This window comes from Equus asinus, chromosome 9, assembly GCF_041296235.1.
Source record: "Equus asinus isolate D_3611 breed Donkey chromosome 9, EquAss-T2T_v2, whole genome shotgun sequence".
Taxonomy (NCBI): domain Eukaryota; kingdom Metazoa; phylum Chordata; class Mammalia; order Perissodactyla; family Equidae; genus Equus; species Equus asinus.
The window spans coordinates 21,865,829-21,893,795 of record NC_091798.1 but is presented as its reverse complement, the minus strand read 5'-3'; the positions used below and the strand labels follow the sequence as shown (position 1 = coordinate 21,893,795).

Genomic DNA, 27,967 nt, shown 5'->3' with positions numbered 1-27,967 from the left:
CCTCAGACACTGGTTTAAATGTCACCTCCTCAGAGAGGCTATCTCTGACCCCTCATCATTCCAAATCAGGCCCCCTTGTTCTCCCTCATAGCACGCTGTTCTCCACGGCCAAATATTTACTATTTGTGTCTCTTCCTGCTAAGTTCTAGCTCCAGAGGGCATGTCCGCCTTGCCTCTACCACTTGCCCAATGCCCAGTGTGTGCCTGGAAGAGGTACTCAAAAAAACATCTGCACGAGTAAAAAAGAATGAATAACCATGAGAAGGCACGGAGGAAACTTAAATGAATATTATAGCTATGCGTCACACAATGACGGAGGTATGTTTTGAGAAAAGTGACATCAGGCAACTTTGTCACTGTATGAACAGGATAGAGTGTACTTACACAAACCTAGACGGTACAGCTTACTACACACCCAGGCTGGATGGTACTAATCTTACGGGACTTCCTTGCATATGTGGTCTGTTGTCGACCACAATGTCGTTAAGGAGTGCATGACTGTACCAAGTGGAAGAAGCCAACCTGAAAAGGCTGCATCCTGTATGATTCTACCTACATGACCTTCTAGAAAAGGCAACACTATGAAGACGGTAGAAAGATCAGTGGTTGCCGAGGGCTGGGAGAGGGAGGGATGAAAGGCCGAGCACCGAGGATTTTTAGGGCACTGAAACTACCCTGTAGGACACTGTAGTTGTGGATACACGGGATTCTGCATTTGTCCAAACCTGTACAATGTACCACACCAAGAGTGAACTCTACTGTCAACTATGGACTTTGGGTGACAATGATGTGTCAGTGTAGGTTCAGCGATTGTAACAAATGGACCACTCTGGTGGGGGATGTTGATAACAGGGAGACAATGCATGTGTGGGGTCAGGGGTATATGGGAACTCTCTGCACTTTCTGCTCAAAACTACTGTGGACCTAAAACTGCTCTAAAAAGTAAAGTCTAATAAAAAAGAAAGAATAAATACAGCGACGTCTCTCCCTGTACCAAATACACTCCTAACTCCCCGCCCACGTGGAGGAAGAGCTCCACAGAGACTGTGAAGCCAGGCAGTTCTGGAGGGAATCTCAGCTCCACTATGTACTAACCTTGGGCAGGTGAATCCTGAACCCCGATGTCCTCATGTGAAAAATCGGGGTCAAGCTGCCATAAACGTAAAGTATTTGCCCCTTAGGACTCAGCAAGCGTTAGCGGCCTTTCCCTCAAGCAGGGGAATCAGGCTGCAGATAAGCTGAGTGACTCTGCCTCTGTTGGGCTCTCGAAGGAACCTGCTTTGTACAGTGGAATGTGGCTTTCTACCTGAGGGTTTACAGCTAAGCCTGGGGGCCTCTGCAGGAAAGGATATCAGCCTATCCTGTGTCCTCGTGTCCCTGTGTCCTCGGCAGAGCTCCCAAACCAAATGGAACGAGAGCTCTGAGCCTCAGCTTCTGGCACTCAGAGAAGGGCGATTCTTTCTCAAACAAACAATACTGTGGGACGCAGCATGCCGCCCTGTTTAGTTTGGGAGTCCAGCTGATTACTTCCCTAAGCCAATGAGGGGGAGAAGGCAGTCATTACGAGAGCTTTGCTCTGAGATCACATTCCTCCCAAGCATCTTGACCTAAGTCAGCCTGAAGCCCGCAGCAGCCGGCCGGGATGCATGAAGCCTGCCCCCTCTGCTGAGCAGCCTGGATTCCAGAAACAAAAGAGCAGCCTGCAAGGGGGGGCTTATAAAGCACTCCCGGATTAGGCGGGCCCTTGGCAGGCACTCAGCAGCCAGCGTGGGCGGAAAGGGGGCAGGAACCCAGCCAGGCAGGGTGACCTTCCTCTCAGCAGGGCCAGGGGCAGCACCAGTGTGGCCAGCAGAAAGGCTGCGGGGAGGGACAGACGAAGAGGGGCGGAGGGGCGGCAAAAGGCTTCCTGAAACTCCTCCTCCCCAGCTGCTGGCCCTTTAGCAGCCGAGCCAGAAAGGAGAGCATGTGAGCCTCAGGTACGGCTGGAGATGAGCAGATGAGCAGGCAGGGCACAAGGACAGACGGCTGTGATGGAGTTGGGGTGGGGAGCCCATCTTACAAAAACCTGCTTTTGTTATCACAGTAGTTTATTTTATTATTTTTTTTGGTGAGGAAAGTTGGCCCTGAGCTAACATCTGTGCCAATCTTCCTCTATTTTTTTTTTCTATGTAGGACACCACTACAGCACGGCTTGATGAGCGGTGTGTAGGTCTGCGCCCGGGATCCAAACCCACGATCTCCAGGCCACTGAAGCAGAGCACCCAAACTTAACCACTATGCTATGGGCTGGCCCCTAATTTATTTTATTTTTAAAAAACAATAACAATGGGCTAGAAGAAAATGGAAGACATACACCAAAATGATACCAGGGGTTATCTTGGAGGCTGGGATCACATGTGATTTTTATTTTCACGAATTTCAACCCGGCAAATTTGAAAAAAAACATTCTATGTTAAAAACCCAAATTCATAGATAGAGAACAGACTGGTGGTTGCCAGAGGTGGGGGGTGGGCAAAACGAGTGAAGGGGATCAAAAGGTACAAGCTTCCAGTTATAAAATAAATAAGTCATGGGGATGTAACGTACAGCATGGTGACGACAGTTAATACTGTACTGCATATCTGAAAGTTGCTAAGAGAGTAGATCTTCAAAGTTCTCATCAGAAGGAAAAAAAATTGTACTGTGTGGTAATGGACATTAACTGGACTTGTGCTGGTGATCATTTTGCAATATACACAGATAGCCAATCAGGTTGCACACCTGGAACTAAGACGTCAACAAAAAAGACTAAAATTTAAAAAATTCAAAGTATAACCACTTTACTATTTCAATAACTGTGTTTTGAGTTTGAAAAAAAAAATGGAGAGAAGGACTAGATACCCAGATACCCAGTGGGTTAAAGCCCAGCTCAAAGTGTATGGCCGACGATTTCGTGGCAACCCCGCATCCTCGCTTTGACAACGTCAGCCCTTTAACAAGAACATCCGCGGGCCAGCCCTGCACTCAATAGCCCATTTCAGCCTCACACGATGCAAAGGCCCCGCCAAGGTCCTACCCAGAAATAATGTTTTTCTTTTTACTAATGATAAACTATGTGTTCACTTACAAATTTTCAAAAGTAGAAAAGAATAACAAAAAGCACTTATAATCCCTCATAAAGACAGAAGTACTAGTAAGTTTTACACGGACTCTTCCGATGTTTCTCTCTGCAAACTTTCACAAAATGGGATCATAAGCTCCAAGCGGGCCCCACCTCCCCTTCAGACAGCACCGGAAGCCATGTATTCAATGGCTGCCCAGCTCGTTTCATTGTAAGGTTGTGCTGTGACTTCACCAAACCCTCGTGTGGACATCTGGGCTGTTTCCCTTCCTTCCGGTTGGTCTCTGGTCAGGCCCGGTCACTGAGGCCTTCCCTGACTGCCCTCCTCGGCTGCAGCACCCCACACCTCTGCAGGGCGCATCCCTGCTGAGTGTTGGCCTGTTTATTAAATGTCCTCCCCACCCCCCAGAATGTGGTCTCCGTGAGGGAGGGCACCACTTCCCTCTCCAGGTCTTGGGTGTACCCTTGGTACCTGGCACAGAGTTAGGGCTAATGAGCATCTGCTGAAGGAGTGAATGAACGTTCGAATGAATAAATGGAGTGTTTCATGTGATGAACACAGCCGTGACTGGAGCAAACACCAACTGGGGGATCGTCCCTGCGCCTGTGGCCTGCTCTGCCCTCCTCCCCCGCCGCCTGGCCCTGCCTCCTTCTCTGGGGTAACCAACAGGGTGGGGGGTGACTGCCCCCTTGAGTGGGAAACCCCAGCATTTCTGAGACCAGATAGAGCCATTCTCGGGGGAAGGAAGGTGGTGGGTGTCAACCACTCTGCCAAGAGCTCTGCCCGGAGGTTCTGAAGCAGAAACAGGATTATCTGAGCGGCACAGGGCTCCAGGAAAGGCCAAGCACCAGTGAATCACACCTACACAAAGGCCCCGACCAAGCTCCGGACAGAGGCAGCAGGCCGGCCAGCACAGGCCTCTGAAGATTCCTGGCTGTGTCTCGTCTCCACTGCTCTCCCCCTCCCCCCAAGAGGCGCTGACCTTGGCAGAGGTGGCAAACACCCCACCCCTGTGCTGGGCTCACAAGTGCCTGCGGGTACGGGCAACGCCCACCCCAAAGTGCAGTTAAACAGACCCCGAGCCCACAGCCGGGACTGCTGGGCAGGGACCCCGGCCTGTCACGGTCGCTGGACAGATAGACGAAAAAATTCAGCGTGTGCTCTTGACACACAGGCTCTGCTGGCATTTTGAGGCTAACCTCAGAGGCGTTTGAAGGTCACGTGCAGTGCAGAAGTCAGCCAGTCACCCTTGGTTTCTCATACTACGGGAGGAAGGGAAGTCTTCATTTTAACCCTTGGTGTCCTGCACTGTGTTATTTTCTACTGCCTCTGGTTTTACTTCTCATTATTGACCCACTCTTCCTTCAGATCTCAGCTTAAAAGTCTCTTCTGGAGAAATCACAACAGATACCAATGAAATACAAGAGATCATAAGAGAATACTATGAAAAACTATATGCCAACAAATTGAACAACCTGGAAGAAATGGACAAATTCCTAGACTCCTACAATCTCCCCAAACTGAATCAGGAAGAAATGGAGAATCTGAATAGGCCAATCACAAGTAAGGAAATAGAAACGGTAATCAAAAACCTCCCCAAAAATAAGAGTCCAGGACCAGACAGCTTCTCTGGAGAATTCTACCAAACATTCAAAGAAGACTTAATACCTATTCTCCTCAAACTGTTCCAGAAAATTGAGAAAGATGGAGAACTCCCTAACACATTCTATGAAGCCAACATCACTCTGATCCCCAAACCTGACAAGGACAACACAAAGAAGGAGAACTACAGGCCGATATCACTGATGAACATAGATGCAAAAATCCTCACCAAAATTTTGGCAAACCGATTACAGCAATACATCAAAAAGATTATACACCATGATCAAGTGGGATTTATACCAGGGACACAGGGATGGTTCAACATCTGCAAGTCAATCAACGTGATACACTACATCAACAAAATGAAAAACAAAAACCACATGATCATCTCAATAGATGCAGAGAAAGCATTCGACAAGATCCAACACCCATTTATGATAAAAACCCTCAGTAAAATGGGTATAGAAGGAAAGTACCTCAACATAATAAAGGCCATATATGATAGACCCACAGCCAACATCATACTCAATGGACAAAAACTGAAAGCCATCCCACTGAGGACAGGAACAAGACAAGGGTGCCCACTTTCACCACTCCTATTCAACATAGTACTGGAGGTGCTGGCCAGAGCAATTCAGCAGGAAAAAGAAATAAAAGGAATCCAAATAGGTAACGAAGAAGTAAAACTCTCGTTGTTTGCAGACGACATGATCTTATATATAGAAAACCCCAAAGAATCCACAGAAAAACTATTAGAAATAATCAACAACTACAGCAAAGTAGCAGGGTATAAAATTAACGTGCATAAATCAGTGGCATTTCTATACACTAACAATGAACTAACAGAAAAAGAACTCAAGAACTCAATCCCATTCACAATCGCAACGAAAAGAATAAAATACCTTGGGATAAACTTAACCAAGGAAGTGAAGGATCTATACAATGAAAACTACAAGACTTTCTTGAAAGAAATTGACAATGACATAAAGAGATGGAAAGACATTCCTTGCACATGGATTGGAAGAATAAACATAGTTAAAATGTCCATACTACCTAAAGCAATATACAGATTCAATGCTATCCCAATCAGAATCCCAAGAACATTCTTCACAGAAATTGAACAAACAATCCTAAAATTCATATGGGGCAACAAAAGACTGCGAATTGCTAAAGCAATCCTGAGCAAGAAAAACAAAGCCGACGGAATCACAATCCCCGATTTCAAAACATACTACAAAGCTACAGTGATCAAAACAGCATGGTACTGGTACAAAAACAGGTCCACAGATCAATGGAACAGAATTGAAAGCCCAGAGATAAAACCACACATCTATGGACAGCTAATCTTCGACAAAGGAGCAGAGGGCCTACAATGGAGAAAAGAAAGTCTCTTCAACAAATGGTGCTGGGAAAACTGGACAGCCACATGCAAAAGATTGAAAATTGACCAGTCTTTTTCACCACACACCAAAATAAACTCAAAATGGATCAAAGACCTAAAGATTAGGCCTGAGACAATAAGTCTTTTGGAAGAGAATATAGGCAGTACACTCTTTGACATCAGTTTCAAAAGAATCTTTTCGGACACTGTAACTCCTCAGTTGAGGGAAACAATAGAAAGAATAAACAAATGGGACTTCATCAGACTAAAGAGCTTCTTCAAGGCAAGGGAAAACAGGATTGAAACAAAAAACCAGCTCACTAATTGGGAAAAAATATTTACAAGCCACTTATCCGACAAAGGGTTAATCTCCATAATATACAAAGAACTCACACTGCTTAACAACAAAAAAACAAACAACCCGATCAAAAAATGGGCAGAGGACATGAACAGACATTTCTCAAAAGAAGATATGAATATGGCCAATAGACAAATGAAAAGATGTTCATCATCGCTAATCATCAGGGAAATGCAAATCAAAACTACACTAAGATATCACCTTACCCCCGTTAGATTGGCAAAAACATCCAAAACCAAGAACGACAAATGTTGGAGAGGTTGTGGAGAAAGAGGAACCCTCATACACTGTTGGTGGGAATGCAAACTGGTACAGCCACTATGGAAAACAGTATGGAGATTTCTCAAAAAGTTAAAAATAGAAATACCCTATGACCCAGCCATCCCATTACTGGGTATCTATCCTAAGAACCTGATATCAGATATCTCAAGAGTCCGTTGCACCCCTATGTTCATCGCAGCATTATTTACAATAGCCAAGACGTGGAACCAGCCTACATGCCCAGAAACTGATGATTGGATAAAGAAGATGTGGTATATATACACAATGGAATACTACTCAGCCATAAAAAAAGACGAAATTGGCCCATTCACAACAATGTGGATGGACCTCGAGGGCATTATGTTAAGCGAAATAAGTCAGTCAGAGAAAGACGAACTCTATATGACTCCACTCATAGGTGGAAATTAGTATATTGAGAAGGAGATCTGATCGGTGGTTACCAGGGAAAAGGGGGGGTGGGGGGAGGGCACAGAGGGGGAAGTGGTGTACCCACAACATGACTAACAAAAATGTACAACTGAAATCTCACAAGCTTGTAATCCATCATAACATTAATAAAAAAAAAAAAAAAAAAAAACTACACTAAGATATCACCTTACACCCGTTAGATTGGCAAAAACATCCAAAACCAAGAGTGACAAATGTTGGAGAGGTTGTGGAGAAAAAGGAACCCTCATACACTGTTGGTGGGAATGCAAACTGGTACAGCCACTATGGAAAACAGTATGGAGATTTCTCAAAAAGTTAAAAATAGAAATACCCTATGACCCAGCCATCCCATTACTGGGTATCTATCCTAAGAACCTGATATCAGAAATCTCAAGAGTCCGTTGCACCCCTATGTTCATCGCACATTATTTACAATAGCCAAGACGTGGAACCAGCCTACATGCCCAGAAACTGATGATTGGATAAAGAAGATGTGATATATATACACAATGGAATACTACTCAGCCATAAAAAAAGACAAAATTGGCCCATTCACAACAATGTGGATGGACCTCGAGGGTATTACGTTAAGCGAAATAAGCCAGTCAGAGAAAGACGAACTCTATATGACTCCACTCATAGGTGGAAATTAGTATATTGATAAGGAGATCTGATCGGTGGTTACCAGGGAAAAGGGGGGGTGGGGGGAGGGCACAGAGGGGGAAGTGGTGTACCCACAACATGACTAACAAAAATGTACAACTGAAATCTCACAAGGTTGTAATCTATCATAACATTAAAAAAAAAAAAAAAGTCTCTTCTGAAAAGAGTGTCCCCTGGTCATGCCCCTGTCAGACACTCCCCAGGCATCAAGGACTTTTCATCCATTCATCGATCTATCCATCCATTTTCACTGTCTTTCAACCCTTCACTATAAAACATCAAGAGGGCAGGATCTGGGTTCACCTTGTTCAGCTCTGTGACTCTAATACCTGACACAAAGGACACTCGATAATTACCAAACCCTCCAAATTTGGGGAATGGCAAATACTTGAAATGAATAGGTAAAAAAAAGAAAAAGATTTGCTCTTGATCTTAGGTTGAATAAAAACTATTAATCATAACGAGTAATTCCAAATACTCATGAAGACCAGAGAAGAGGTACAAGGATTCCAGGGGATGCTGAATTCTAGGGAAAAGAAAAAGCTCTGTCCTTGCCTTCGGGTGGCATGTGCCTCAGTCTACTTTGTAGCAACAGAGGGTTACCAAGGACGAAGCAGGTCACTGTTTAGAGAGGATTGGGAGCTTCAAGAATTACAAATTATGTACTCTACATTCAGTCCTTTCAAAGGTAACGTTTCCCAGTGTGTGTTCCACAATACCCCAGTCCTAAGATACACTCCTTGAAGAAAAGGGTTCTGTGGGCCAGTAGTTTGGGAAGCAGTGCATACTACATTGCTGCTTACTCAAAGGAATCGTACATTAGCCCATTAGAAGCCCTGAAACATCTGTTGAGGAAAAAACATCTAGTTTTGAGAAACTCTAGGTAAATTTATTTATCCACAGACCACCACCTCCACCATCCCCGGCCCCTTTTGCGGGGGCAGAGTAACAACACCTCAGAGAGCTTGTTCCGGGAAAGGGTGCTTTAGGGTGCTGGCGGCTGGGCACTGGGGCACTGGGGAAAATTCAACCCCAGCACATCCGCCAGGCGAGGCTGGTGGGAATCCCTGGCTCAATGCCGAATAATTTGATGACTCTAAGCTGAGAGATTTACTGAAAAGCTCACTGAGATTAAAAACCACAGCTTCCACCTGCAGAACTGCCCTGGTGAGAACTTCTACACGGCCGTGGGACTAGGAGCCTAGGAGAGGCACAAGAGGCTGCAGGTGCCAGTTCACGGAAGCCCCAGGCAGCCAAGGGCTACGTGCCGACTTGGGGGGGGTGGGCAGGGACCTGGCCCAAGGCTAAATGCCCCCATCTCTTATATAGACTACATATATATCTTTTACATATATTTATATTTATAATTTTGGCAGCTCCCAATCCTTCGAAAACACAGATCTGGTTCCTCCTTGGAAACTCTCTGTCGCTATTGGGTAGACTGAGGCAAATGCCACTCCAAGGCAAGGACAGTTTTCTCTTTTCCCTGGAATTCAGCCCCCCGAGCTTCTTGCACCTCCCCCGGGTCTTCACGAGTGCTTGGAATTGCTCATTATGATGAATAGTCTTATACAACCTTCCATTTTATAAATATGTATTATATATATAATTTGAAAGCTTTTCTATCTATATATCTATCTCTCTCTCTCTCTCATTGGCTAGACTCTGTGTTCCATGCATTTCGTCCTCTCATCCTCCAACAGGCCACGAGGTGAGCATTATGAGCATTGCTGTGTTCCAGACAAGGACGGCTCAGAGAGGTGACATAACCTGATTAGGTCACCCAGTTAATAAATGATGAAACAGAATCTGGGCTTTCTGACTCCATGCTCTTAACACTATGTTTTGGGGGCTCCACAGGACAGTTTAGGTTTGTTTGTGTTTTCCTTCCAAAATAATGTTACATTTAACCAATTATAAAATATCTCATCACTACAGAAATTTCAGAGAATACAGATGAATAACGAAAATGAAAATGACCAGCAACCCCACAGCGGGGAAAGAACTGCAAAGACGTGCATGTGTCAGTCTACAGGCCTTCCAGTCTCGCTTCTTGGCGCACGCATGCCCCCACTTCTCTCTCTCAGGAGACCATGGCCCCCTGACAACTCTAACTCACTTTAGGCTCTCCATCCCAACACCCAGCCTCCTGAGGTGGGCCCAGGCAGCCGGACCACCACTAGCATTAGTACCCAGAAACCGAGGCACAGAAGTGTGAGAGCCAAGGCCACACTCACGTCAGTGGCAAATCCTGGACTCAGACACGAGAGGAACTGGCCAGGCCTGGGGTGTGACAGCCACTTCAGAAACAGCCCAAGGTGCAGCGCAGGGCTGAGCTGCTCCCCAACAATAGCCACTGAACAGAAAACCACGTTGGGTCTCCTCTGTGCTCCCCACCAAGCTCCTCCTCACTGCTGCCAACTGCTGCCTCCCTAGGGAGGCTGGGCCTCCAGGCGCTGGGCCAGCTGCTTGGGAAACAGCTCCAGGGGTTGCGTCTGCCTGAGAACAAAGAGTGGCAAGATGTGAAGAAACACCATGGGTAACCAAGGTGACCAACAGGAAGCGGAGACTTGCAAATTGAAAGGGAAAAAGAAAGGGGAGGGGTTCCTCAGAGGCCTCAGGAGTACACACCACTGACCCGGGAGGCCCTGCAAGGCTGGAGGGTCACCCTCCTTCCCCTCTCTGCCCTATTGCTTCACAAAGCCCAAGGAGGCACTTTCGGTAAAGAATCGACATCTCTGTGGGAACACTATTTCAACATTCTCTCGAGAGGGAGGCCCCCGGCACAAAAAGCCAACAATGCCAGTGACATCCCCTCCTGCTGACACCCGGCTTAGCTTCCTTCTAGCAGAGAGAAAGGTGCCCCCAGCCACCACATCTCTCACCAGCCCCCTGAACTCAGCAAAGGGCAGGGGGGCCAGCTCAGGACACACCTCCTCATTCCCAGGAGCCAGAGCCACTGCCATTCCGGGCATACTCTGCACCAGGCACGGCTACAGCTGCCAGGCATCCAACTGTGGCCAAAGTCATGTGTGTCCCCTCTTGGTGGTCTCCTTCCCACCAATGCCACTAAGCCCTCCCACCACCCCCATGGACAACACTCACGGCCTTTTCATAAAACACCCCCAAGGTCTTCACTTCAGCAGCTTCCTGATAGGACCACGTCCCACACCCCCTTGACTGGGGTTCCCCTCCTTCTCCCACACCCTCCATTACCTAGGGGCAGGGGTCATCACGTGCCCCCTTCCTAGTTCTCTGTAACACGTCCCACCCTTGGATGTCTCCCCCTTTCTTCCTAGGTCACCATTACTAAGCTGTGGCCTCAAAAGCTCTCCATTCCACACTTGGAGCTCCTGTCCCCAACTTCCAGATTCCTTCTGATGGCTTCCATCCTTGGCACCTTGACCCTACCATGCAGCCCAAAACGGGTCAGTAGGGTAATCACCACCACTACCCTCCAGTCACCCCAGCCAGGACTCCATTCTCCTGTTGGTCTCTAGTCCCGGGTTTCTGCAACTGTGGTCAGTTGACCACAGGCATTGGAATCTCCTGGCAATCTCCTGAAAAATGGAGGCACCCCCCCTGTACTGAGTTGGATAGTGACCCCCAAAATTCATGTCTACCCAGAACGTGACCTTATTTGAAAACAGGGTCTTTACAGATGCAACCAAGTTAAAATGAGGTCGTATTGGATTAGGGTGTGTCCTAACCCAATGACTGGTGTCTTTACAAGAGGAGAAAACAGAGACAGACACACAGAGGAAAAACTAGGTGGAGACGAACACAGGAAGAAGGCCATGTGAAGACAGAGGCAGAGAATGGAGTGATGCAGCTACAAGCCAAGGAACCGCCAAGGATGCTGGAAACCACCAGATCTACAAGAGGCAAGGAAGGATCCTCCCCAAGAGCCTGTGGAGGGAGCACGGCCCTGTAGACAGCTTGACTTCGAACTTCCAGCCTCCGGAACTGTGAGAGAATGAACTGTCGTTTTAAGCCAGCCAGACTGAGGCGGCCCTAGAAACCTACTACTCTCCCCATTTCTGACCTACTGAATCAGACGTCCTGGGCACCTATCTGTGCTTTACAAGCATTTCACTTGAGCCTGATGCTGGACTCTAAGCTCCATGAAGGTAGAGAACTTTGTTTTGTTCGTCACTTACATCCCCAGTGGCTAGCAGTGCTTGGCACCCGGTCAGCTGCTAATATGTGTTGAATGCAAGAATGAACATGCACTGAGCTTCAGTCAGGACATTTAACTTATCCTTTTTTTTAAAGCAACTTTAATAATCAAATGAGATAATGTGCATCAGGCACTCAACAGGGTCCGGCATATAGTAGGTGCCCAATAAACACCAACTCCCTTACTGTGGTGGTCAGTGGGGGGTCCTTAAAGATTACAGAGAAACTAGTCATTGCTAGAAGGAGCAGTCTAAGAACAATGCACTGTGAAAAAGGCTGATTGTGCTCAGCAATGGAAAATTACTTTGTTCTAACTAGCAAGAAACTTGAAATCTTTCAGTCCTTTTGTTAATTGGCCCTTTTTCTTTTTTGAGGAAGATTAGCCCTGAGCTAAAATCTGCTGCCAATCCTCCTCTTTTTTTGCTGAGGAAAATTGGCTCTGAGCTAACATCATGCCCATCTTCCTGTATTTTATATGTGGGATGCCTGCCACAGCATGGCTTGATAAGTGGTGTGTAGGTCTGCACCCGGGATCTGAACTGATGAACCCCAGGCTGCCGAAGTGGAGTGTGCAAACTTAACCACTGCACCACAGGGTTGGCCCCTTAATTGGCCCTTTTGATCCTATTTTCTAAAATTCTGAGGTCTCCTCACTTCCTGCCCTGGTTCAAATGCCATCTCTTTGAATCACTGCCAACACCCAGGTTGCCAAGGCCAAGGCCATTGTCCAGTGGTCTGGCACTGCCTTGCCCCTACCCTCTTCACAGCTCTCCAAGTGCTCTCAGGATAAGTGTAAACATCTACGGAGACTGCATCTCCAGAGTCAATGTTCCTGGCGCATCTCCCTCTCCTTCCCCACTCACCGGGCTGCCCCTCACAGGTCACTGATGTGTGACCATCATCCACTGCCCCCGGCTTTGGGAGATGGACTTCCTCCACACCTCTCTGTGTCTAGCCAGCTTGTGCTCACCTTTTGAACCCAGCTCAAACAGCACCTCCTCTTTGAACTTTTCACACTTTCCTAGGGAACGGGATGTAGCTGTTGGTATAGTGGTGTGAGTGTGAGCTTGGAGCCAGGTTGCCTGGGTCCAAATTCTGGCTCTGCCATCTACAGTACTAGCTGTACGGCCTTGGGTAAGTTAGTTCAGTCTCTAAACTTCAGCATGTCCCATCTGTAAAATGGGGATAATTACAGGACCCACTACAAGAGGGGGCCCGAGGACTTAGATACTGGAAGGGGGTATGTCAAGCTCTCAGCACCCATTAAGGTGGGCAGTCATTACCAACTTTCACTGGCTATTACAGCCACCAACAAATGGAATGGCCGTAACTGGTTTAATACGACCATGTCCTCAGCTGTGCTAAGGGCCCCCAGGGTGGGAGTTGGGTCCGGGTATGTCCTGGCAGAGCCTCCCAGGGGTCCGCAGGCTATACATGGGGCTCAGTTAATAGCTGCTGGATAAAGAGGCTCTCTGCTAAATAAGCCACGGAGATGGTGCAGCACAGAAATAAGCCAGAACTGCCCTTCCCAGACTCACAGTCAACCAAGACTACCTGTGGCCACTTGGCTTCCTCCTTCCTGACCAGAATGCTGACTCCCCTCCTCCCAAAACAGGCTTCCGGGGAGGTTCCTGACACCCGGGAAGACGTTTCGAGTGGCTTGACATAAATTCCCCCAGAAACCGCTTCACGGCCCATCTTAAAATTAACTATGCGAAATAAACCCTGAGGTATTAAGGGATAATGGGTTATTACGTCTGCAACTTCGTTCCAGAAAAAAAACGTACAAAGATAGAAGAAGAGAACGATAAGGCAAATGTGTTAAAATGTTCACAATTGTGTTCTCTGCCGGCAACTCTTCTGCAAGTTTGAAATTTTTTCGGAACAGAAAGTTAACACAAAAGGAGAGACCAACGAGAGAGTTCAACTCCAGAGGCAACAGCTCTGTACCACGAACCCCCGCCTTCTCACCTCGCTCCGTGGCCGCCCAGGGTGTCGGCCCACCGGAGGGGAAGTTCACAGTTTACCATCACTGACTTCAAGACTGACTGCGAGTCCTCTGCCTGTCAAAAGCCAGGCTCTGGACAGTGGATCACAGGTTTTAAGGCCCCAGCTCTTCCATCTAACAGGGAGACCCTGGCCGAGCTCTTCAGTCCTGGGAGACTGTTTCTCTACCAGCAGAATGAAGTTAGCAGCAGCCGTGCTACCCACCCCACAACACTGTGGACAGCAAACTCCCAGAAGGCAGTGTGTGGGCTGTAAGGCACAGACCCCAGATAAGGTGTCCATGATGAGCACATACCAACTCGGGGGGTGGGGTGGGCCCTCTCATGCAGCAGCTGCTCTGCTGAGATCTGAGGAGACACAGCCCCCGCCCGCCATCTAGGGATGGAGCCAGATCCAAATGGAACAATCCCATTAAGAAGCGTATAATTACAAACTGTGCTGAGCGCAGAAGGAATAATCGAGGGTGGTCTGAGAACATCACAAGGGGCCCGGCCCTGTCCTTGTCTGGGAGTCAGGGAAGGCTCCTCAGAGGAAGTGATGTTTGAGCTAACAGCTAGAGAACAAGTAGGTTACAGCAAATTATAATCCACAAGAGTGGGGAACTATATAAACCAAACTGTTAATACCGAGCTCAGTTAAATGATATCAAGAGGAAGCAATAGGTCAAATCAAGAACAGGGGACATTCATCAGGACAAATGACCTGTTTCTCTCCAAAAATCAATGGCATGAAAAAAAAAACTTTTAAGGGGATGGAGGACGGGGGACCATTAGAGAATAAAACACTTAAGAATAATCTTTTAAAAATGTAATTAATGCACAGATCTGGATCATGATTTGAACAAACTAACTATAAAAGCCATTTTTGAGACAGCTGGGGAGAACTGAATATGGCCTGGGCAATAGAAGATATTAAAGAATTATGGTTAATTTTGTTTAGTGTAATAATGGCACAGTTGTTATGTTAAAAAAAAAAGCTGTTAGTAGATATTTATCTGTTAGTAGATATTTCTGGGTGAAGTGACATGCTGTCTGGCAAGGAGATGAAACAGGTTCCGGGCTGGGTGGAAGGTACAGAAGGATTCATTCTACCTTTGCGTATCTTTAAATATTTCTATAATAACAAGTTAAGGAAAAAGCCGTGGTTTACTCCAAAGCGTCAGAAGCACTCCCGGTAGCTTGGATTTTTTACAATGATCAGAAAAATCAATTGCCATCATACAAAGTTATCGACCACATCACGTCTAATGACTCCACCATATTTTAGTGGATAGATGAACCACAGTGAAACCAACTCCCTTCTGATGGGCAGTCACGTTTTTTCCAACTTTTCCTTATAACAACTGAATCTATCCAATTCCAGAAGCTTCTGTTCTGATGATCCTCCCATCCCCCTCTTGTCTTCCCCAATTCAGACTCTCAAGTCACTGGATGACCATTTCTGGACTAAGTAGCTGGTGGTAGCAGTGTGGACGTCCCTATCACAAAGATAGCCTAGACTCTGGCACCATCTGCTCCAGCGACCTGCAAGGGACCCAGTGCCTCAAGACAATTCAAATTCAGCCTCAGAAGGATTCAGTTTCCAATTCAGCCTCAGAAGGATTCAGTTTCCAAGGAACTGCCCTTTGGGAGCAGTGGACAGCACACACTGCAATGATGGGGCTAAGAGGGAGCATGGGAGTTTTCTGGCCAGGGCTGAGGGTCACCTTCACAGCCCTCAAGCAGCCCGACACAGGCCTCAGGCTGGTTCCCTGCTGCAGACAGGTCTCCCAGATGCTGGAAAGTATTCAGAGTTCCCTCCTCCTGCCCCGCCATCCCGCAGTGATTTTCCTATTCTGGGTTCCTGCTCCTTTTAAGCACAGGCAAGAGACACCATCTAAAGGGACCTATTTTTTTTTTAAAGGCTAATATCCAGAGTTAGCAAAGCTGCTGAGAAGCAGGCACTCTCCCCCACCACTGGGGCAAGCACAAGCTGGGCCGACCTTTTGGGAACATATTAACTGCTGATGTGCAAAGTTCTTAGAGTCATACCCTGTGACCAGCAATTCCATTTCAGGAATTTATTCTCATGAGCATCCACACAGACTAGGCTCCCCACCACAGTGCTGTGTAAAATGGTACACTAGAAATGGCCCAAAAGACCATCAAGAGGGGAATTGGTAAGCAAATTATGTTATATACATACAAAGGAACACTACTCAGCAATAAGAAGAAATAAACTCCTAATAGATACAACACAGATGAATCTCAAAGCATTACACTACGTGAAAAAGGGCAGACAAAAAAAGGCATACACAGGCGTAACTCCATTTATATGACTCGAGAAAAGACAAATTAACCTACAGAGACTAAAACAGATCAGTGATTGACTGGGAGCAGGATGCGGTGAGTGACTGAGGGGGGCAACAGAGAACTTTCTAGGTGGATGGCAATGTTCCATATCTTGATTATGGTGGTAGTTACATGAGTGTATACATCTGTCAAAACTCACTATAGACTCAAAACTGTATGCACACTTAAGATCTGTACACTGTACTGTATATAAATTATACTTCAATTTAGAAAATGAATAACAGCTCCGTCTAAATACCCAACAAGACAAGTTAATTGAAGCATCGCATTCAATCATGGTATATCCATACAATAAAACATTATGCATGATATTCTAGAATAGTTAATGACATAGGACTACGTCATTAGTATATACAATTAAGAAAAAAATTGTTAGCGAACACTAATGTAGTCTAATGGCATTTTTGTAAAATAAAATGTGTACATTTGGATAGAAAATGACCAAAAAGAAATATTCCATTCATTCATTCAAAACAAATTTATTGAGTTATCTACTATATATCTTTATTGTTACAATGAGCAGAAAAGACAAAAAAAAGTCCCTTCTGGTCATGGAGATTGTGTTCAGTGGTTTCACAGAAAATATTAAATTATTAAAATGTAAACATTAAAAAAAAATCACATGGTACAGGAAAGTGTGTAAATGATACTACCACTTGTGTTAGAACATACACACATTTGATTTGTTTATGCACAGAATAACTCTGGAAGGATTCATGAGATACTGGGATCAGTGGTACCTTCCAAGGAAGAAAAAACTAGGGGAACACGACAGAGGAAGTCTATTCACTATCTGGTCTTTTATACAGCTTAATTTTGTTTTGTTTTCTTTTCCTTTTCTTTTGTTTTGGTGAGGAAGATTGGCCTTGAGCTAACATCTCTGCCAATCTTCCTCTATTTTGTACGTGGGATACCTCCACAGCATGGCTTGATGAGCAGTGTCTAAGTCTGCACTCAGGATCCCAAACTGTGCACCCTGGGCCAGTGAAGTGGAGCACACAAACTTAAGCACTACACCACCAAGCCAGTCCCAAAGATTTTTCTTTTTGCTTGAGGAAGATTATCCCTGAGCTGTTATCTGTGCCAATCCTCCTCCACTTTGTATGTGGGTTGCCACCTCAGCATGGCTTGATGAGTGGTGTAGGTCTGTGCCTGGAATCTGAACCTGTGAACCTGGGCCACCAAAGCAGAGTGCACCAGACTTCACTATGCCGCAGGGCCAGCCCCCACAGACAGCTTGAACTTTTTTTTACAATGTTCGTGTATTATCTATTCTAAATAAACACAACTGATTGTTTCTCATTTTTTGCTAATGACCAATAACCAGGAATTGAGTGGGGAAGAACGATATAGAAATGCGTGCATGATAAAACGCAAAATGAACAAAGAGTTTTGAGACAAGAGGTTTTCCATTTTTACCATAAGAAATTCAAAAATAAAAATGTTCTGTGACAACGCACACACAAAAGAACAGAACCTACATCAAAATGTCAACAGAGATTACTCCCAAGCGATGGGACTGTGGGTTTTACCTTCTTCTGTTTGCTTGTGTTTATTTTTGCAGTTTCCTAAACAAACAAGTAAAAAAAAAAAAAGATCCCACTCTGAGTGTGTGTGTTTAATTGCTTAAAAATGAGAAGAGAGAAAAAGCAGACCCATAGCATCACCTCTTTCTGCCAGGTTCTCAGATACATGAGAGAGCGGTTGGCTGCACTCCTCTTACCCAAGGGGCCATGGGGTTTAGGAAGACAAAGAACAAGTCAAGGGCAAGGGCACAGGGCCAGCCCAAAGCCTTGTGTCCTTCCCTCACTCAGAGAGCCCAGGCTTCCCCAGCCAACCAGCGCGCCTGCCAAGCCCCTTGCCCGTCCCCAATCCAGAGGCCCCAGAGGTTGACGGAACATGCCCGTCATTTTCTCCAGCGTCACCTGGGAGGCCGGTGGGACAGGGATCACTTCCTGGTTTACAGATGGAAAGAAGGCTCCAAGCTAATTTGCTTCTTCCACAGAGAAGGTGCAGAGAGAGCAAGTCTCAGCTGCGTGTCACGGGTACACTGAGCCCTTCGGTCTTCTGAGACATGAAGGACTCGAGAAAACGCCAAGTTCTGATTGTTTTGTCACCAGCTTCCTACAGAAGACAGGTGACACACCGGAGTCAAGGAGTCACCAAACTGGATGCCACCTTGCATGACATCTCATCCAGCCCCCCAACCCCACTGGTCAATCCATCTTGCACCCTTTGTCTGTCTTCATGCACCTCTGGGGGCTGCCCACATCACCTCTGCAAGCTGGCCTACAGGAATTCTCCTTACATTAAGAGCCCCGACGTAGGGTCTCTGGGAAGCCTTCCCACATACCCATTCCATGGGCCCCAGAAGAATCCATCTGAGCCTGGTCCTTCCCTTCTGTGCTCTCACAATGCCTGTGTCTGCATCAGGTGAGGCGGTGGACATCCCTCGGCCCCTCTCCACACGGTACACTCATCTGGGAATGCTGGGACACAAGGCACAACCTCATGCTGCAAGGAGCTTAAAGTCTAGCGGGCAGGACACACGACTACACAGGGTGACAGGGACAGTGAGAAGCATGCATGAGGTTGGAGCTGGGACACATGGCAGAGGGGAGAGGTTTGAAGGACAAGGAAGTTGGCCCTCAAGTTGAGAGCCACACCATGCCCTAATTCCATCGTGTGCGTCCAGAACCTGCTAAGTTTAAACTTAGGTGGATGCATCTTTCACAAAAAAAAAAAGGTAGCTATCAGTTGTCATCTGAATACTCACCAGGGCATACACCTGGTTACCAGAAAAACACCACCACCAGCCTCATTATCACCACCGGCCTGGTGTTGATCTGCTCCTCCCCTCGTGTTCAGTGAAGAGGTTCAAGGGCACAGGTCTAACAGCAAGAAACCTGACCCCCTGTCCTGGCTGGCAGCCCCCAGACCCAGCAGAAAGGTGAGATGCGGGGTAGACGGGGTGTAGCTGAAGTGGGGGGCTCTAGGTCTGCTCCAGCAGAAGCAGTAGGGCCAGGAAGGGTGATCAAAGGAGCAATTTAAGGCTGGGCATGGGATAAAGGTGACCTGAGAGAGAGAGATTGCTCCAGAGCACCGGCGGGGGAGGAGAGCTCATTCTCCCCTTCACCAGTCAGGACGCCTTAGCTGGGCTGTCAGATCTTGCCGATGGTGCCTAGCTCGTGGGCCCCAGCCCTCAGCAGGACATAACTTTTGGCAAACTGCTGCCATCCCCAGCCTCAACCCCATCACTGTCCAATAGTCCAAGGGCAGAATGCTGCCTTTCTTATGAGGATTATCTGTCACACTTGTAAACCCTTGGAGGGTGGTCACAAACCCCAGGCCTTACCCTGACAATGCACTACGTGAGAGGGCCGTCGTGCTCACAGGCAGCAATCGGAAGTGGAAAGGCATGACACCCGAGAGGTACCCAGCACATGTCTCACACAGCTCTTAGGTTCTCTCACTTACTCCTAACACTCCTATAACACAGTTACCCCCATTGACAGAGAGGAAAGTAAAGAAGATTCTTCTTCTCGTCATTGCACACAGATCCGGGAGGCTCTGTTCTAGACACAAAGGCCCGGCACTGAGCAACATGGACACAGGCCTATTCTTGTGGAGCATATATTCTAGTGTGGGAAAAAAGATGATGAACACACAGAAAACAATGCCAGATACTGGTAAATGCTACAAAGAAAACAAAATAGGATGGTTTGACACAGTGACTCAGAGGAACAGTAATGAGAAAAGTCGACTACAAATAGAGGGAACAGATAGTGCAAAGGCCCTGAAACACAAACAAGCTTGATTATTCAAGGAGGAGATAGGAGGTCAGGCGGGAGCAGGTGAGACAAGGGAGGAAGGCAGGCTGGGGCCCTCGTATCAAGTAACACAAGTAGTGGTAAGGACTGGGAATTTTATTCTAAGTGCACTGAGAAGACACTGGAGATCTTTAAGCAGGGAATGACATGATCCAAGCTCTGGCTATTGTGGAAAGAATGGGCAATGGGGGCCAGGTTTAAAGAGGTTTAGAAAGGTTAAATAAGCAGCTCAGGGTTTCACTGGCATTACTGGCTTGCATCCCACATTGAGGTTCATTTCCAGTGGCACATCCTACGTGCTGGAGTATAATGTTCTTCTAGAATCTCACATCTGATGAAGCGGGGCTCCCGCCATCCCCCCGACCCCAGCCTGCTTCCTGCACCAGTCTGCCGAGAGTAAGTGCTCCTGGTTCTGGGACGACAGCGCAACGGCACACACAGAAACAGGCTCTGCGTCCATCTGGCAACGTTCACCAAACTGTGAGTGTCTCCTGTGTGCCAGACACTTGTAAAGTTGTTCTACAGTATAAGAAAAGTTTTATTAGACAGATGTTTAATAAAAAATTACTCTGGGGAAAAAAGAAATGGCCAGCTCTCATTCCTCAAGAAAGGTGAGACCGGCGTGGTTCTGGGCTCCCCCTAGTCTTTACTTCTCTCTGCAAACTCTCTGTTAAGCCAAACCTTCTCCAGAAGCATCTGCTTCTTTCAAGAGGGAAAGGAAATAAAGGAGAAAAATAGTTAATACACTGGGGAGGCGGGACATTATAACTACAAGAACCTGGGATTTGGGGCTGGCCCGGTGGCACAGCGGTTAAGTGCGCATGTTCTGCTTCGGCGGCCTGGGGTTTGCCGGTTCGGATCCCAGATGCGGACATGGCACCGCTTGGCATGCCATGCGGTGGTAGGCGTCCCACATATAAAGTAGAGGAAGATGGGTATGGATTGTCAGTTCAGGGTCAGTCTTCCCCAGCAAAAAAGAGGAGGATTGGCAGCAGTTAGCTCAGGGCTAATCTTTCTCAAAAAAAAAGAACCTGGGGTTTGCCCTAGTACGACCAGCTTCAAGTCACTGGTGACCCTGAGCATCAACCCCTGAGTTTTCTATTTCTAACCTGTAAAACCTGGACAAACCCATCTACCCTCTGAGGTGGGTGGCCCAACAGTGAAGGAGTATGACCCCATGGCATGGGTGAGGCACAATTACTGGGGAGCAGCCTGCCCTGCTCCTTTGAGTGGCTGGAGGCGAGATGAGAACACTCACTCACGTATAAAAGGCTGGGGATTCTCAGGTAACGAGCCAGCTGAGTTTATACTGCTCTCAGAAATCCTGCCTGCTAGAAAGGGGCGAATTAGGTCAAAGTCATTCCTCCCAAGCTATAAGCAGAACTGACAGCCACTCGAGCCTGTGATAAACAAGGAAGCCCCATTTCCACAGCGGCCCTCACTAATTCATTCAGCCACCACCTCCAGAAAAGGACGGAGACCGCGCAGCCTGGGCTCCATCCCACCACCCCTGCTTTTTAACTGAACCCTCGAGACCAGGATTTCCTCTCAGATGCCTAGAATGTGCTGCACCTTGGCCATCCTGCTCCAGGAAGAAGCCCCAGGGAAGCCCAGGAAAGCCTGGACGAGCAGCACAAGACAGGGACAGGCTAGTAGATATAGGAAAAAAGAAAAAATAATTAATTCGGCTGGAAGACAGCTATTCCCTAATGAGGAAAAAATCCCACATAGCTGGTGACTTTTTAAGCAGAACTCCACAGACACTGGGTGCAAGTGCACTGGATGTGGGACCTGTCGGTACAGAGACCCAGGAGCCCCACTAGGAAGGCCTCTTCTCCCTCCCTGTACTGGGTGGAATAGCATCCCATCCCCCAGCCACCCCAAATTCACGTCCACTCTGAACCTCAGCATGTGACCTTATTTGGAAAAAGGGTCTTTTCAGATGTAATTAGTTCAATTAAGATGAGGTCATACCAGATTAAAGTAGACCCTATTCCAGTGACTGGTGTCCTTATAAGGAGAGAAAACAGACAGAGACATACAGACAGACAGCCATGTGACAAGGGAGTCAGAAACTGGAGGGGTGCAACTACAAGCCAAGGAATACTGAGGATTGTGTGCAACCACCGGAAGCTAAGAGGAGGCAAGGAAGGACCCTCCTTTAGAGAGAGAATGGCCCTGCCAACACGTTGATTTCGAACTTCTGGCCTTCAGAACTGCGACAACAAATTTCTGTTGTTTTAAGACCCTCATACCAGATTTGTGGCGCGGTGGGCCCTCTGGATCTGCGGGTTCCGCATCCGCGGATTCAACCAAGTGCAGATGCAAAGGCCTACGCACGTGGTTCCGCTGACGGTTGCGACGGTACTGAAGGTGTGCTAGACTTTACTTTCTTGTCATTATTCCCTAAACAATACAGTATAACAACCATTATACACAGCATTTACCTTGTATTAGGTATTATAAGTAATCTAGACGCGATTTAAAGCATACGGGAGGATGTTGCCTAGGTTATATGCAAACACTACGCCATTTTATATAAGAGATTTCAGCATCCGCGGGTTTTGGTATCCGCGGGGGTCCTGGAATCAAACCTCCGCGGATACCGAGGGACTGTAGTTTGTCACGGCAACCCTAGGAAACCAATACACACTCTTCTACTTCTCACCTGTTCCCCAAACCACCCTTCCCTGTCTCAGCCCACAGGCAGCAGGCCAGACACACTGGCCATGCCTCCAGCCCACCGGGACTTTTTCCACCTTCCCAGGAGCCATCAGCTCCCCTCCTTTGAGGCGAGGGGAGTGGAGCGATCACATTTCAGCTGCCCCCACCTTCTGCCACCAGAGGCAAACTGGCAGGGGAGTTTGTGTTTTTCTCCCCACAGCCTCCTAGTTTTGTAGCCTCTTTCATTTAGATTGGTGTTTCTTAAATTTCATTTACCTAATATTTCTTTGTTATCGAGTCACTATTTTTACTTACATTTAAAAGGATCTGCTACATCGTTACAATAAATGGAAAATGAGCATCATTTATCCTACGCAGAATTTGCCAGATACATTTTTTTAACTGTACGTTAAAATACACTATTTTTTTTAAAGTCCATTCATGTGACATTTAAAATAATCTCGAGCGCCAATACGACGGGAAATACTGCCTTAAGAGTACAGTGACTATCTCTGTTTAATTGGCCGGAGCTCCGGGCTCCTAATCAGAAGAATCAACTTAAACTCTCCAATCTCGTTTTCCTTTCTCCCCCCACACACTCCGGGAGAAAGCTAAGGGCAGGAAGAAAGCAAGGCACCAAGGATTCTGAGTTCCCACGCGGGATGACCTGAGGACACGGAATCGAGAGCGAAGGGACTTTAACTACCCAGTCCTGCAAGTGACAAGGGCGGGGAGGGACTGACCTTCTCGCGCAGGGTGCAGTGGACGTCCGAGGCGACGCGCCCTTCCCACCACGGCTCATCCATCACCGCGTGCGCAGCGCCGCGATCCGAGGCTACCGGGCTCTCCGGGCGCACCCTGCGTAGACACGGGCAACTTCAGCGGCCGCAGCGCGCCCCCCGGCTCCGACCCCCGGCATCCCTATCGTCGCTCGTCCCCGCCCGGGGACCCTTTCCTGCCCTGCTCGGCAGAGCTGGCGGTCGCCTCCTGTCCCGGGGAGGTTGTGGTGCCCCCTCCCCTCTGCTCGCGGGACCTGGGGCGACCTGGAGCTGTGCGAGAACTTGCAGAATTTCTATCTTCCCTTTTGCAAAAGTTGCAGAGAAAGTTGCCGTCGCCGCTAGCTCGCCCGAGGCTGGGGCTCCGGCGGCGGCCACCGGCTCGCCGTCCCCAACTCCTCCCCCGCCGCCCAGCCTTTGTCCTGCTCCCACATCCTGCCCTCGAGCCGGGGCGAAACTCACGCATCCCTCTCCGGGCGTGGGGGGCTGCGGGCGCCGGGCCCCTCCCAGGGCCGAGCCGGCGGCGCCTTCGAGAGCCTGCACGCGGCGGGCACCGCACGGGGCGCTCCCCGCTCCCGACGGCCGCCCCCGCAGCCCGCTCGCCCCGGCCGCCGCCGCGCCCCTGCGTGCGCTCGGTCCCGCCGCGGCTCGCAGCCTCCGGGCCGCCGGGGGCCTCCCTCCCTCGCTGGGGGAATTGGGGGCCGGGCCTCGCGCATGCGCCGCCGGCCCCGCACCCCGCGGGGCGGGGGGCTGGGAATTGGAGTTTTTCTTTCGCCAGCGCTGGCTCCGCTTCCTGCCAGCCGTCCTCCCCCGCCCCGGTGGAGAGCTTCCTCTCACCTTTGCCGAGCCTCCCGGTGGCCTCCTGGGCACCCTGCCGGCTCACTCGGGGGCGCAGGGACCGCGGCGCCACCTGCGCGCAGCACACGTGAAACGCGCGGGCGGGAAGCACCCAGAAAGTTCTGTCTCCCGCGTGCGCTGCTCTAGCCGAGTTTACGTCCGTTCCACCTGTTTTTTCTTTCTTGTTTTATCCTGTCCTGTGTTGGGGAGGTAGATTTCCAAACGGACGGTTCCCACGAAAGCTCCAGAAAAGCCACTCTTAATTATCCACGAGTCCCTAATTCTACAGGAGGCTCAGTAAGTCAACTAGGATTTCTTGTGCTCCTGCAAAGTACATGTTGATCTACGCCTCACATGGGAGGAAAAGCAATCTTTTGGGACGGTCCAGTAGGTGGAAAGCATTGTCTTTTTAATTCAGTTGATTGTTTTCGGAAAGGCACTCTTTTCAGTCAGCTAATCTGATGGCACAGTATTTGTGATTTGGAGATTCACAGTCCTGGGATCGAATCCACCTACCAACTAGGTGGTTTGTGCCAAGTTCCTCAGACTCTCGAAGCTTGGGAACCCTCCTGTGTCAAATGAGAATAAAAGTTGCACCATCCCGCTGGGGATATTCTATCATTAAATAAGATAATTCGCATAAAGGGATAACCGCCATGCCGAGTATAGAAGGAACATAATAGCTAGCTGCTGCTAAAGAGCCTTTGGTTTCTGACTAGTTTCCTGCAAGCAAATACCCACCTGGAAAAAAATCGTAAAGTCAGCTTTGGTAAGCTTTAATTGGAGCTTAAAGAGCAGTTTTAACTTAAAAAAGAAAAAAACCCAAAATTATCAATTCTTGTAAAACTGTAAAAAACCTAGGAATAAACTTACTAAAAAGTGCAGGCTCTTCATGAAGAAGTTATAAAGGTTGAAACGTAATAAGAAAGGCTTGAAGAAATAGGAGGTGAAAATAGCAACTTTACCCAAATTAACTCTTTTAATAAATTCTAATGGTTGTGAGTAGATGGGAGAGGATGAGACTTAACACTTTTTCTAGCACTTGAATGGAAGAATATCTGTGCAAAAAGCTAAGATTTTTAATTTTGAAAATGGGAATAGACATATCGCTGAATCTTAAAACATATTGCAAAGCTATAATTAAAACAGTGTGGTGTCGATACACGAATGGATGGAGAAGCATCACCGGAATAATTGAAAGTCTAGAAACATATACGATATACGTAAAAATTAACCAGATGATCAATGTGGCTCGGGCAGTTAGTTAATTTGGGGGAAGAAAGTAAAACTAGGTATTTATTTAAACCACCACCAAAATAAATATAAGAACCTGTCTAATGACAAAACGAAAACAATTTAGTGATGAGTTTGATGTCCTTTATTCAAGGGAGAACAATCCATGGGGTGGGGAGTACAGGGCCTCAGGAGCTGTGGAGCGCTCTTCCCCCCGGGATTTTGGGCAAGAGTGAGTTTTACAGAACGTTGGAGGAGGCAATGTGGAAACAGGGCATGACCTCCTAGGAGGCTGGGGATTTCCTAGAAGGCTATCGGGTCTTACTTTCTAGGGCAAGGTGAGCTAACTAAAGCTGAGGTGGAGATCTGTGATTGTTGTATGTTAGGTTTCCTTGACAGATGTTTCCAGTAGGTACAGGCTGACTTAGGTTTAGATTTGTGACCTGAGCAGGCCCACTATGGTGGCCTCCATTTTGTGGGTTCCTATATATGAATTAATTTCCTCAAAGCCCCAAAACTACAAACCACCACCAGAAATCACCAGAGAATTAAAGGAACACATAAGTGAATTATTTCAGAGGAGAAGGCCCAGGTAATAAGGCATAGGAAGAAACCAAAGGCAAGAATGAGGATATATATTTGAATAAATATGCAAGACTTAAACATACCGAATATCACCAAAAAAGGCAAATGACAAATTGGAGAAAATGTTTTTAGCAAATGTGACAAAAGGTTGATCTTACTGTATAGATCTCTTATAAATCAGTACTTCAAACACCAACACCCAAAATGCAGAAATGGATGAACAGGCCCGCAGTGAAAGAAGAAATTCAGATGGATAAATATCATTTTTAAAGTGCTCATACTCACCACCAAAGACATTGAAAATTTTTTGGAAACAGAGGCATGCACCTTTGTCAAGGATTTTAAAAAACGTAGCATGCAGCGTTGACACATATACAGTGTTGTTGGGAATATAAATTAACACCATATTTCTAAAAGATAAATGAACTCAGAAAGTTTAAAAATCTATCACTTGATCCAACTATTCCACTTTTGGAAATTTATTCAAAAAAATAAGCAGATGAGTATAAAGTTTTATTTACAGGGGATTTCATCATAATCCTTTTTTATTACACTGAACTGTTCGAGCAGAGACTGGTTAAATAAGGATTTGGCTCTTAAAAAATATTTTTTAAGAGAGTGAGTATTGACTTGGGAAAATGTTCACATTATATTATGTGAAAAAGATTAGAGTATGATGCCAACTGTACTACATTCACACACACATGCAAAAGAAATGAAAGCAGATCCATAAAAATATTAACTGTGTAATCAGAGTGGTAGGATTACGGGAAATTTCATTTTACTTTTTATTCTAATATAGCTATATTTTCTAATTTTTCTGCAAGAAATGTGCATTACTTTCATAATCAGAAAAAAAGTGAATGTTATTTTAAAATCTCACATGACATACTTACTAGAGTGGCCTTCCACTGAATAACAACTCATGGTATTGTTTCATTTTTGGTTTTTTTTTTCAGTAGCAGTATTGTTCTTTCTCAATAATCTGTCTATACAGGGCACATCAAAAGAAGGAAAGCCTTTATTATTCACAACTTTGGAGCCCTCTTTTCCTAAACTTCAGCTCTCAGTTATCAGGAGTCCTGATAGGTAAGAGGAGGAGGCAGAAGCTTCAGGCTTTGCTCCGGGGGCCATTTTAAGCGGATTCTAAATGTCATTCACAGTCTTCAGTCCTTTCTGTATCATTCTCGGCAGTCTCTGGTTTTCCCAGAATCTCTGAAGAATGAAAACACATTGCACTGTTGGTCACTGTCCACAGGTAGAAATGGTGTCAGTGCCCTCAGCGGGAGAGGCTTCCTCCGGCGGATGGCAGGGGCACGAGTGACTGGAGTCATTTCTCCCACCCACCACCCGACCGAGCCAAGAAGTAGTCATTCGTTCATTCATTCATTCATTCAAAAACTAAACTTTTGTCAGGTGCTTACTGTGAGCCAATTACCATCCTTCTATCCCCTTTCTCTGAAGCTCACAAGTTGGGAACCAAAGATTTAAACCAAGACCGTCCTACCTGTCCCCAGCTGTCCTGTGTAGAAAATGAGAAAAAAAAGGTTTTTTTCTCTGACCGTCCCAGTCTTCCTCAGAGGACAAATTAATCTAATATTATCAAATACTCACTTTAATTTTCCTTTCTCTGTTTCTTTTTCACATGATACAAGTTTTCACATGACAAATATATACGGTGAAATGTAC

The 27,967-nt window shown here is 47.0% G+C and overlaps 1 protein-coding gene across 5 annotated transcripts in view; it reads right to left on the bottom strand.

Annotated features, from left to right (window-relative positions):
- CCNJL (cyclin J like) overlaps positions 1–24,780 on the bottom strand; it is a 54,090-nt gene extending 29,310 nt beyond the window's left edge. The window contains exons 1-2 of one of the 5 annotated variants that reach the window (XM_070517136.1): positions 24,461–24,780; positions 23,591–23,705 (exon numbers count right to left, since the gene is read on the bottom strand). In XM_070517136.1, coding sequence (XP_070373237.1) covers positions 23,591–23,653 — 63 coding nt within the window. In that variant the 5' untranslated portion in view covers positions 23,654–23,705; positions 24,461–24,780. Of the gene's footprint in view, positions 1–23,590; positions 23,706–24,085; positions 24,437–24,460 lie in introns of those variants that run through there. The other 4 variants (XM_070517134.1, XM_070517135.1, XM_070517133.1 and 1 more) reach the window with 4 other exon arrangements.
- Between the last annotated feature and the right edge of the window lie 3,187 nt (positions 24,781–27,967).